Raw genomic sequence first — 12,667 nt, 5'->3', positions numbered from 1 at the left:
GCCCAGTCTGAGGTTCTGGGCACTCTGGAGAAGGTTTTCGTCCAGGATATCCCTGTACTTGGCTGAATTCATTTTTCTTCAATTGCAACCAGTCTCTCTGTCCATGCAGCTGAAAAACACCCCCACAGCATGATGCTGCCACCACCATGCTTCACTGTTGGGACTGCATTGGACAGGTGATGAGCAGTGCCTGGTTTTCTCAATACATGCCACTTAGAATTACGGCCAACAACTTCTATCTTGGTCTCATCAGACCAGAGAATCTTATTTTTCACCATCTTGGAGTCCTTCAGGTGTTTTTAAGCAAACTCCATGCGGGCTTTCAAGTGTTTTGCACTGAGGAGAGGCTACCGTCGGGCCACTCTGCCATAAACCCCCAACTGGTGGAGGGCTGCAGTGATGGTTGACTTTCTAGAACTTTCTCCCATCTCCCGACTGCATCTCTGGAGCTCAGCAACAGTGATCTTTGGGTTCTTCTTTACCTCTCTCACCAAGGCTCTTCTCCCCCGATTGCTCAGTTTAGCCGGACGGCCAGCTCGAGGAAAGGTTCTGATCATCCCAAACGTATTTCAAGATTATGGAGGCCACTGTGCTTTTAGGAACCTTAAGTGCAGCAGACATTTTTTTGTAACCTTGGGCAGATCTGTGCCTTGCCACAATTATGTCTCTGAGCTCTTCAGGCAGTTTCTTTGACCTCATGATTCTCATTTGCTCTGACATGCACTGTGAGCTGTAAGGTCTTGTATAGACAGGAGTGTGGCTTTCCTAATCAAGTCCAATCAGTATCATCAAACACAACTGGACTCCAATGAAGGTGTAAAACCATTTTAAGGACGACCAGAAGAAATGGACAGCACCTGAGTTAAAATATATGAGTTTCACAGCAAAGGGTCTGAATACTTATGGCTGTGTGATAAGTTTTCAGTTTCAGATTCAGTTTTTCTTTTTTAATAATTCAGCAAAAATTTCAACAATTATGTTTTTTTTCTGTCAATATGGGGTGCTGTGTGTACATTGAGGGAAAAAAAATATTTTAACAAATGGCTGCATAACAGAGTGAAAATTTAAGGGGGTCTGAAAACTTTCCGTATCCACTGTAAATTAGATGTAATTTGAAATATATTTAATGTAAATCAAATCTGAGTTATATTTAATAATTTAAATCATACACTACAATATATAAATTCAATGAACCAACAGTAGTCTTTTATATACATTTTAATAAAGCCAATTTATGACATACTAATCAATGACAGTATAGGTAATGTTTCCAGTACAGCAGATATTATTTTCAAGCAATTTACTAGATCATGTGGGTTTTGATTCATGAATAAAAATGCCTTATAAAAGATGTCATTTCAATATCACCAGCACTATTTATATATAAAAAAAAATAATAATAAAAAAAAAAATACGATATCAGCCTCTACTTAATATCAAAATATTTAATCTCATGACAAATCACAAGTGAGGGTGATAATCTTTTAAACAAATCAGTATAATGTTATAATAAAAGAAAATAGCTTCCGATGGTAAAATTGTGCCTGAATTGGTGCATTTTTTTTAAATGCGGAATGCAAATCGTCTGTAAAATATCTAGAAACTGAATAAAATCAGAATTTTTCTCTTTCACAAAATACAAACGGTTAGGAAAAATAAGTGTTCACCTCTTATGTTTACTTTGGAGTCTCTTGAGCTATTGAACGCTTGATGATACAAGTAGATATGAGAGACGATCAGCTGCTGTGAGGCATTTCACATTTGAACAGGGCCGAGGAAACCACTACACGATTGATGTAAAGCTACAAGTCACAAGGCAACGCTTATTCATGTAAACTACTTCAGAAAGGTTAGCAGTGAAGGCTTGTCATTATGACACCATCCAGATCATTTGATTGCGGATAGCTGCATTTTTCTTCCCATTTACTGCAACATCCTATGAGATGTTAACATATATGTTTGGCATTAGAGCTATGTTTTGTGTATTGTCATGTGCACACAAAAAAAATAAAATGTACTGGAAAAGGCCCACTTTCATGCACTACTCACAAAAAGTTAGGGATATTGAACTTTTGGGGTAGAATTTCAGGAAGAATCCATAATGCAATGCAACCCTTAAAAATGAACTAAATATAACCTTCGTTAAACTTGTAAATGCAGTCCAACTGTTCAATGTTTCAGTACTTTTTGCACAACTTGCTTTTCAAGTAGCTGAACGGCAAAATTCATATTGTGACAAGGTTGTAACGCTTATAGTCCATTTTAGTTTCATTCTGAAACTTCACCCAAAAGCTGGATTACCCTAACTTTTTGAGACCCCCCCATTCCAAAAGTGATTCGGCTCAAAAGGGATGATCTCACTATCATAATTGCGCTAAACTTCACACTTACACCCACTGCTTATAAAATTTTAAATCAATAACCCTTTGAAAATATGACTTTAAGCATGGCTGTTTCACCATTTAAACATATTAAACCAAGGCAGAATAAAACAATAGTTAAATTATGAAAAAAAAAACTAAAAAAATCATGGGTTTTTATCGTTATTAATAGGATTATATGGAAATGACCCCCCAATACTTGAATTTTACAAATACTATGTATTTTTAACTTGTTTATTATTAGTTCCATCTGTGTTTCATATTGCATCATTGGACCGAAAAAAAAATCTTAGTCATGACTATACCTTTCATGAACAATGGCAATAAAATCCATTGTGATTGTGATGACAACTTTCTGAGAGTATGCGACAGTAAATTTGCAATGGGCACGTTCAAGTTGATTGGCAGCTTCTGTGTTTGGAGACCGTTTACTTTGCATGTGGTGATGAATGGAAAATATGATAAATGGCTTCATCCCCCGCTTGTCCCGCGTCCCGCTAGAGTTCCGCCTTCCTGGCGCTGAACAGGTAGCCCATGGCCTTGATGATTCCGCGGCTCTTGACGATGACGGAGTAGCGCAGGAGCCACTCCAGCCTCCAGTCGGCCGTGCTAACGTGCTGCGTTCCCTCCTGCATTGCCTCCCGGAAGGTGGCCGATGATATCAACTCTGGATGGAAATGAGAGCTTGAGAGGGATAACACCAGATTTAACATACCTGCTCCCTGTTCAAACCAGAAACCTTGTAACACGAACGAGTCACAGACAGTGGGGAGGGAAAATGGCTAATTGAGCCCAATTTGGAGATTTTCACTTAGGGGTGTACTCCCTTTTTTTGCCAGCGGTTTAGAAATTATTGGCAGTGTATAGCATTATTTTGAGGGGACAATACATTTACACTGTTCTATAAACTGTCCATTGACTACTTGACATTGTGCAAAGTGTCATTTCTTCAGTATTTTCCCAAATAAAGATAAAATATTTACAAAAAAATGGGAGGCATCTAGTGTACTCAGTTTTGTGAGATACAGTACCATACTTATGACAAAATGTACAGTGGTGCATTGAGATACAAGTTTAAATTGTTCCGTGACCATGTTCGTAACTTAAAACACTATTTCAAATCATCTTTCCCCACTGAAATGAATGGAAATTGAAAATTTATAATGCATTTTTTATAAGAAAAATAGCACTGTATGTCATAAAAACATACTGTAATAAATAATTAAAACAGTTTGTACATGATGATGAATTTATTGCAACTAAGCAACTAAATAAAGTTGTGTGTACGACTTAGCCTCCTGAGGGGGTGGGGGGGCAGTTTAATATATACTGTCTGTCTACATGTGTTGACACACCCGCTTAAAGCATTATAATACCATGACTATCGATGCTATTCATTAGCCCGTGAATGTCATTTTGCATTGTGTGTTAGCATTAAGCTAGCAGAAGGTAAAGTGGTGTGGTTGTTTTAAATGCATAACGTGTAATTCTCTTTGTTCTATGTTTAGTTTGACAATAAATTTCAACTGGGAGTGGCATTAAACCGCTTCTAGTTTTATTTTTTTTTGCAACTGGGAGTGGCATTAAACCGCTTCTAGTTTGTTTTTTTTCCCGGTGAATCGCTCTCTATCTGCCAACTCCTTGTTCTAAGTTGAGTCGAGTTCACTGCCATGGTGGTTGAGTCCCAAATTTTTGCTTGTAAGCAATCAGCTCAAATCTCTAAAAACTCATAAGTTGGTTCACTCGTATCTCAAGGTACCACTGTATCTTTCCTCATCTATCTACTCCAGCGACTATAGTGAAGCGCAAAACAATTAAATGCTCTTCCTTTATAGCAGAGCAGATGGCAGCTACAATTACCTTGTGTAACCTGTTGCCATTCATACAACAGATTAATAGATCTGTGTAAATTCTCGGTCCTTCGGTCATCATGGAAATTTGCAGTGGTTGAATGGAGGCAACTGGACTCTTGTTTGTCGAAGACATTCCACCGTTAATCCAAAAGCCTTTGTCAGTTCCAATTTTTAAAGTGTAGTTTCCCTATGTCTGATTTGTATGTCCCCTAAGAGTGGTCACACCGGTTCAATTAAACGGTTTTACCACCAGGCAGGTGAACACCTGGCAACAACAACCCCATTGTCCCACCACAGACATAAATAGGGAGAAGTCACACTTAAAAGTTCAGAACTAAAGAAGCCTTTTGGATTAACGATAAAACATCCTCAATAAAAGAGTCCAGTTTCCTCAATTCAACCTTTGCAGAACGGAATAATAGCTTTATGTTCAACTTAACAGGCCCAGCTTTCACACTGACTACATTTGTGAGTAAAGTGAGACAAGATCATCATTATTTCAGTGCATTGTATTTACTTTTTGTGGCATCTTTGTTTGGTGGTGTGCCGTGAGATTTTTCTAATGTAAAATATGTGCTTTGGGCAGATCAGTGGAGGTTGGGAAACATTGGACTGGTGAATGTATTTGAAAACAAGCGCTACAGTACACTAGAAAAGTATTCACAACACTTTTTCCACATTTTGTTATGTTACGGCCTTTTCAAAAATGGAATAAAATATTTTAAATGTCAACTTGTGTTGAGATAATAGGGTGCTGTGAAGAATGTTGAGGGGGGGAAATGTAATCAATTTTGGCTTTAAGGCTGTAACATAAAACGGGAAAACTGAAGCGCTGTGAATATTTTATATTATTACATTATGTCTTGATGGAGGATACTTCAAATGTGTTGCTATAAATCCCAATCATGATGGCAACTTCCTGGCACTTTGACCTTTTTGAGTGTATTAAAATGGAGAGCAACACTTTGAACCGTGTTTTTGACTGAATAGACACGTCTTTCTTGGGTTTGGTTTGAGGAATGTATTGAGTATAAAGACGCCAGCCAGCTCTATCCTCCAAAAAAAAAAAAAAAAAAAAAAAAAAAAAGCTGAAACATCTGACAGGCAGTCCATTTATAGAACAAGAAACAAAACTGAAAATCCTTTTTAAAGGATTGAAAGAGATGTTCACCTGTAGGATCGTTGTGCGTGAGCAGCTGGATGTCAAACTCTTTCGCGAAGGCGGTTAGCTCAGGGGGCATCACGCAGCAGGATGCCAGGTTCACTTGGTTGCTGCTGGGCTTGACCTGGATCAGAACCAGGCACACTCACTATGTTTACATGCACCACCAATAAATTGCATTCACATTTAAAGGGGACATAATATGGAAAAATGCCTCTTTTTAATAAGGCTTGTACACATAGTTGGGCATCTCGAGTGCCAGCCTTGCCATCTTTTGTTAGCAACTTGTCTGAAAATGTGTCTGTGAAGTAGACGTTGTGCTCTTCCACACTCATTTACATAATAACCACTGCCCCACACCAATTTTCTCCACGCATGACTTAGTAGCCAAGCTGGCCGAAGAATCAGAGCCACTTTCAAGCACCGCCCAGACTACACTGTCTGAAATGCTATCATTGAGAGGCACAATCGTGCAGAAACACCCACATTCTCCACAGTTGCAATGCACCTGCTATTGTTTCAAAGCCTAAAGGTAAGCAGAGTTGCATCGAGTTTTCTTGGATGACACAGATTAGCATTGGCTTCTGATAACCGGTACATTCTTGATTGCTCGGTTACGTTGTTGACGAGGGGGTGGTTTTTGGACGTTTTTGTTTGGTGCTGTGTCCATGCATCACATACACACAGTGTAGTCTATGAAGTGCTGCCTTCATGAGTGAAAATGCTTTGTCTTTATCGGCGCTCATCCCCCCCGCCCCCGCTACACTCTGCTTTCTCAAGTAGAATGCCGGCCTGGTCATTGGCTCAGCAATATTTTGGTGCAGGGTATACAGTTGTTAACTTGTATGACACAAAGCAAAATCAACCCTATTTTAGCCACACAAAAAACCAGTGTTTAAAGTGTCTATAATTCATGATTTGTGAGGTATTATTTAAAACACCTTGTAAAAAATCTGGAAAAAAACGCATGTCTCATTGAAGACATTTGGACTGGACTACTTGTGTTGTCTCTGTATACACGCAAAGGAGGGGAAATGGACTTTTAGCTGAAGTATGTCCGCCTCCTCCACCATAGGTGTCACCTTTTAGGTTCTTTGAAAACAGCGATTAGTACAAACGTTAAAACCTTATCATTGTAACGGTATGATCGTCAAACATATGACCATTAAGACACGTGGCCCGGTACACATCACATTTGCAACTGACCTGAGCCCAGTTGTAGAGCTGTTCCAGCAGGTCTTTGTCCAGGTCGGAGGTGCCGATGGCGGCGATCCTCTGGCTGCGGACGAGCGCCTCCAGCTCCTCCCACGTTGGCTGAAGGGGAGCTAGCGTTTGGTCGTCGCTGCCCAGGAGCCTGCGCGGTGCTATGATAACAGAGTCCAGCTGGGACACAGCCAGTGTCTGACAGGCTGGAGAGGACAGACAGTCAGGTGAATATAACACTGTCGTTTGAAAGATGCATTGATTTATCAACACTGCTCCTTCTTACCCATCTCCACTGCATCTCTGATGGACGACTGACCCGACTCAAAGAGGAACAGCTTGGCTGCCAAAACAAAGCCACCATTTCTGATGTTCTAATATTTTTCTGACAGTTACAAATGCTTCATGTTCACATGTGGAAGACATTAGGTAAGCCGATCAGGGTATCTGGAGCCTTCAAGAAGTCATAAACAACTTTTTAAGACCTAAAAGCAACTCGGGTCAAAGTGTCACCTTCCCAAAAACTGCTATAAAAATAGTATTCTGCATATAAAAAATAATTTTCAACTCTAAACGAGTCAATCTTTTCAAAGTACCTCAGTGGCACCTTGACTTACGAGTAGGGCTGCAACCAATGTCTATTTCAATCATCGATTAATCAGTTGATGATTTTTTTTTTTCAATTAAAGGATGAATCAGTTAAAAAAATAAACTTTAAACGTTTCATGTTTTAAAAAACAGTACATTATTTCAAATTGACAGTGTGGAAAATACATAAACATAAATCGATTATGATTCAGTTGCTGGTTTTGTCTGTAATGTGAGAAACATTGCAAAAATCTTGATCATTGTTTTCCAAAATAAAAGCAGTTGTTTTCAAATGTCTTGTTTTGATCAAACAAAGATAATCAGTCTGCTTTCATGTAGGACTAGAATCTGAGAGTACTTAAAGTTGAGAGGCTGGAATTCCGAGGATTTGGACAATGTTAAGTTAAACAAGGTCTCTAACCGATTACTCGATTATCATAATAGTTGTTGATGAATTTGCCAATCGATTAATTGTCACTTAATCTATTATTTCTTTTCACCTCTACTTACGAGTACCCCAACTTACAAGTTTTTCCGAGTTACGTTTGCTCGTTTGGTAAATTTTTTGCTATATGTCGCGAGACAAAATTTGAGGTACACAGCCGGTTGAGGTAATAGCATCATTTGTAAGGATAATGCGTTTTTAACTTGCCATGTACTAAATCAGATTAATCTGATTAATGACTGAAGTACACACCTGAAACCTTAAGCTCATCCCTCTCCTCAGGTACAATGGCATCTGTGGCCTGGGGGATGTTACAATCCAGTGCGTCTGGGAAGTCCTTAAAAAAAAATTGTTATAATAAATAAATAAAGTTGGTTTCCTTCAGGTGGTTGAACTTGCTGAGTGACTCTTGACGCTCAGCCATTCTGAGCAGACGCCCTCCCATTGAATTATAACGAGTTAATTCGGGTTTCAAGTTGCATTGCTTTGTTGTTTCATTCAGCTAGTAGAAGCGGTGCAGAGTTAGTATGACATGAAACTTCGTAGAGGTTCAGCTATGAGCGAGAGCAATTCTTTTTCGACTGCTGGCACATACAGTGGATATAAAAAGTCTGCACATCCCTGTTCAAATGCCAGATAATATAAAAAAAATTAGACCAACATAAATAATTTGAAAACCTTTTTCCATTATTATTGTGATCTACAACTCAATTAAAAAATATATATTTTGAGAGAGAAAGTAAAAAATAAACAACTGAGATAATGTGATTGAAAAAATAAATAGTCTTTCACAAGTGTGCACACAATCTTATAACTGGGGATGTGGCTGTGTTAAGACTTAACCAATCACATTCAAGCTCATGTTAAATATGAGTCAACACACAACTGCCACCACTTAAAGTGCCTCTGATCAAGCCCAATTAAAGTTCTGATGTTCTAGTAGACTTTTTGCTTTCTATCAAAGCCTTCACTGTAGGAATGGTGTTCTTTTGGTGATGAGTCATGTCACTAGACTTGGTTAACATATAGTGAAGTTATCCTGAGAAAACTGGAGGACATGCCTGTTTAAGGTAAATGACGAGATCATCAACAATCTTCGCTACGCGGGTGACACCGTCCTACTTGCTAATTCTGTAGAAGCCCCGCAGTGACTTTTCGATAGTGATGGGCAAATGATACCAAGGCTTTGGAGCTTGTCTCACTCTTCCTGACACTGAGTGATTCGACACTGACACTTGTGCAAGACTATTTATTTTTTCAATTGAGTTGTACAGGTTATCGGTCACATTAATTGTGGAAATAGTTTGGAAATGATGCTTTGTTTTTTTTGTCTCATTTTTATTGGACAAAAATCTAGCATTTGAACAGGCATGTGTCGACTTAATAGATCCACTTTATTTGCCAAACCCAACCTGTGGGCATCTGACAACCTTGACTCGAGCGTTCCTTTGTTCTGCATTTCTGACTACATACATACGACTCTTATAACCTCCCTTCACATTGCCATTTGACTCCAGTGGATGTTGCGATTAAAGCAAATCAGCTGAGCTCAGCATAGCTATAGATTGCGTATGTCCCCTCCCTCCCCTCAAGTGAAATATCACTCACCACGCTTCTTCGTTGCTTATTTTGGGTTCCACTATAATATGGTGGCAATGAAATGATCACCATTTTATGTCCCCCTCCTCAACTGCCCCATTCATCCCAACAGACAGATGAGACTTTTGGAATGCCGCCCCAGACTGCTATCCAGTACTGCATGAACATTGGCCATGACAGCTCCTTTTCAGGACGCCTAAAGGCATCGTTTGAAGTCCATCGCCGCAGTTGTTATGGCGGAATCCTGCTGGCAATTACAGCCAGCCAGTCGGTCTGGTCTTCAATTCAAATAGTACACTTTGCTTCCTCACCCTTGGCAAATACTTAAAGGAAATGCTGAAAAAAATCCCCCAAAATATAAACCCAAAAATGCTCATAATGCATTTCTCAATTATTGAATTGTAATTTTCCATACATTTAGTGTGGCTCTTGGAGGACTGAAATGGCCTCTGAAAGGAAAAGGGTTTCCTACCCCTGATGTAATGATTCAAAATTATCACCTCACCTCATTCGGGGCTTCTATTGTGGAGAACCAGCTGCTCAGTGTAGCTTGAATGCATTCTTGAAGCTGAAAAAGACAAATTTGCATTGGTTTAATGTAGCCAAATTTACAGAAAACTGATGATTCTAAAGACTCCAAGAATGGTCCCTGACATCTGATGAGGGGATTCTTACAGCTGAGCAGGCTCAAATTGCAACATCTGGACAACATGTTTCTCCACTTGACTTGTGCCATCATGTATTGTAAAGCATAGAAAGTGGTGTGCAGCAATGTTATGACATCCACCAATTTAAAGCATGTGAAATCACGTTTAAGTGCTTCTCAGTGGCTGAAAGGTCATGTGGGTGTTGAGGCCAGCTGCACTAAGAATGCAACACAGAAAGATGATGTGATAAATCAACACGTTTCCCCCCATTTTGTCCTCATAATATAGTCGGCGCGATCCACTCTTGTTGTCGTCGCCACGGTAACGAGTGTATCCGGTCGCATTTGAGTTGACAAGATAAAGCCCAATGATCGGCGGTATCTGACGGTGCAATCTTGAAAGAGCAAATTTATCTTGTGGTCTGATCCGGGGCATTACGTGTTGTCTGTTCCACACCGTTTTTTAAATAACTTTATTGACCGTCAGATATTTACAGGACTACGCCAAAAGACACGCGGCAAGGCTAAAAATAAACTAGCTTTTGGATTCAAATATACTGTGCACGATGGCGACGCGGAGTAAATGTCTTTTGCGGAGCCGATAAATGATCGGCGAATTATGACATTAAAGCCCATCAGCATAAAATGCTAATTATCGGCCGATAAAGTCTGTAAAGTCTAATATAATTTCATAGCTTATGTCATAACCAATATGATTATATCACCTTTATATCATGGCAGACAGAGAGCTCTGGCTTGTGCTATGCGGGTTTTCCAGTAAGACAAACAAAGCAGCTACTGTTAATGCAAATGACAACATAACTTCCAGGAAGGAATGAATGTTAATAAAGTTACGTAACCTAGCGCAATGCATTAGCTTATTCACAATGCCATTTACAATATAGCAGAGGGCGCCAGGGTCACCAACCTGGGGCCAAGGTGAGTAGTCGGTCTGTTCCAAAAATAGCTCACCAGTGATTAGACATTGTGATTTCCATGGAATGAGGATTGTTTGAAATATGTAAAGACTTGCAAAGAGCTATCCAGCAAATTTGTTATCTCAGAAGTGTATATCAAACTGGTGGTAGCCCTTCGCATTCATCAGTACCCAAGAAGTAGCTCTCAGTTTCAAAAAGGTTGGTGGTCTCAGCTATATACTGTACTATCCTACAACAGTTAAAAAAAACAAACAAACGGTGAATGGAGGGGGCGTCTACCACTCATGTTATGACACTTTCCTCATTGAGGAAATGTTGACATAAGTCAACGTCAGACATGTTCCCCTCTCAGGTGGTTGAACACACCTGCTCCGCTAGCTACTTGGACAATTTAGCCTCGCTCGCTCGACGCCATAAAGTGAAGTTTACCTCCTCGCCGGGCGAGCACGGGCATTTCTTCTTCAGGCGGGTTCTGTTGACTAAATTTCCCGTGTGCAGCCTCAGAGTCTTGGCGTGGCTCAGCAGCGTCCTCTTCGCCTCCGCGTTCGTGTTGTCAGGGTCCATGTGTCCCGTCTTTTGTTTTGTCGGGGGTTGTAGTAGCTCGAATTTATATTTAAAAAAAACAAATAAATAAAAAAAAAAGCGTCCGACGTGACAACAAGAAGCAGGCGCTTGTAGTTGACTATTTATATGTGACTGCACCCTCTGAGAGGCGACCACTAGTACAGCCCCGTGAGAGCTACAATGGCAATAGAACAGAGTCAGGATGACTTGCTGCTTCGGTTAACTTGTGACACATTTATGGAGGACGGAGAGAAAAGCCGGTCGCCAGGACACGCCTACCGGAGGTGGAGCCGAAAAACGTCAACACTGTTTGCTTTTCATTTTGTATTCCACCGCCCCACAAATCCTAATTAACGCTAAAATTAAAATTATTAAACATTTAAAAAAATATATATTTGTATTCCTCTATTTTTGCTGGACACACCGGAAGCGGAAGTAGATAAATCAAAACAGAGAGATCCCCGCCCTTTTTACGAAAAGAAACGTGACTTCATGTAAGTAGCGTTACAGGGGTCCTCGGTCCCGACATACGACGTTTCGAGGTTACGAACGAAACGCATCCCGCAGTGTTTAACGTTTTTCATTTGATTGTTTTATAGTTATGAACGAGAAGTGATTTTCCTACAAATATTCAGTGATGGGGAGTAGTGAAATACAAATATTTACTGTACTGTTGATTTTTCAGGTTTCTGTAGGCCTACAGGGACGTGCAGAAATTTAACCCTAGTGGTGCCCTGGATCATAAAAGTGCCCTTTTGCCGAGAGCCCATTTTTGTCTTTATTCATCAATATTTAAGTAATAATTAAAAAAACTAAATAAATAAATAAAATATGAAGAAACCTAAGGTTGTTTTGTAAAATGTTTTTTAAAGTCATTACATCTTAATGTAGGTGTTTCCTTTTTGCATTAAAACAAAGGGTAAAACCTTTTATTGATTTTATATAAATATATACTTATATGTTAATTATTGATATTTGTGATCTTTGACATTAAATTAAGCTGTATGTGGCCCCTGAACTACAATGAGTTTGACACCCCAGCAGCATACAAAAAGAATGATTAATAAATAGGAAAAGCTGTCTATTTGATTTTACTGACATAATAATAGGCCCATTGTAGCGCCAGGTTTATTTGTATCAAAGGGCTTCACAGGCCCTCAGCTGACAAAGATCTGCAACATCCTCTAATCTAACCCCTTCAACCCCCCCCCCCCCCCAATCATTATCAATATATTTAAATATCCAAATTTGATTTCTAATTTCAAACAAAAGGTAGGCCATGAGTTTG

At 39.6% G+C, this 12,667-nt stretch overlaps 1 protein-coding gene across 2 annotated transcripts; it reads right to left on the bottom strand.

Moving 5' to 3' along the window:
* Window positions 1-1,202: 1,202 nt before the first annotated feature.
* On the bottom strand, window positions 1,203-11,606 carry gclm (glutamate-cysteine ligase, modifier subunit). Of its 2 annotated transcripts, XM_061778962.1 has the most exons (7): window positions 11,245-11,605; window positions 9,737-9,799; window positions 7,885-7,969; window positions 6,886-6,942; window positions 6,603-6,805; window positions 5,406-5,520; window positions 1,203-3,048 (listed from the first exon to the last, which is right to left on the bottom strand). In XM_061778962.1, the coding sequence occupies exons 1-7, from the start codon at window positions 11,377-11,379 to the stop codon at window positions 2,879-2,881; spliced, it is 828 nt and encodes a 275-aa protein (XP_061634946.1). In that variant the 5' UTR covers window positions 11,380-11,605; the 3' UTR covers window positions 1,203-2,878. The 2 variants fall into 2 exon arrangements, with proteins under 2 accessions (XP_061634946.1, XP_061634948.1); XM_061778964.1 differs by lacking the exon at window positions 6,886-6,942 and having other exon boundaries at window positions 11,245-11,606.
* Between the last annotated feature and the right edge of the window lie 1,061 nt (window positions 11,607-12,667).

The sequence above is a fragment of the Phyllopteryx taeniolatus genome, chromosome 7 (genome assembly GCF_024500385.1).
Source record: "Phyllopteryx taeniolatus isolate TA_2022b chromosome 7, UOR_Ptae_1.2, whole genome shotgun sequence".
Lineage (NCBI taxonomy): Eukaryota > Metazoa > Chordata > Actinopteri > Syngnathiformes > Syngnathidae > Phyllopteryx > Phyllopteryx taeniolatus.
Note: the sequence above shows the minus strand (reverse complement) of the source record. Positions and strands in the feature narration are given on the sequence as shown.

Excerpts from the sequence above, each read along its gene's own strand:
- gclm (XM_061778962.1), bottom strand. The coding sequence starts at position 11,379 with ATGGACCCTGACAACACGAACGCGGAGGCGAAGAGGACGCTGCTGAGC. Across the intron at positions 9,800-11,244 it reads CGTGCTCGCCCGGCGAGGAG|CTTCAAGAATGCATTCAAGC; the intron begins GTAAACTTCACT and ends TGTCTTTTTCAG. Across the intron at positions 7,970-9,736 it reads CAATAGAAGCCCCGAATGAG|GACTTCCCAGACGCACTGGA; the intron begins GTGAGGTGATAA and ends TTTTTTTTTAAG.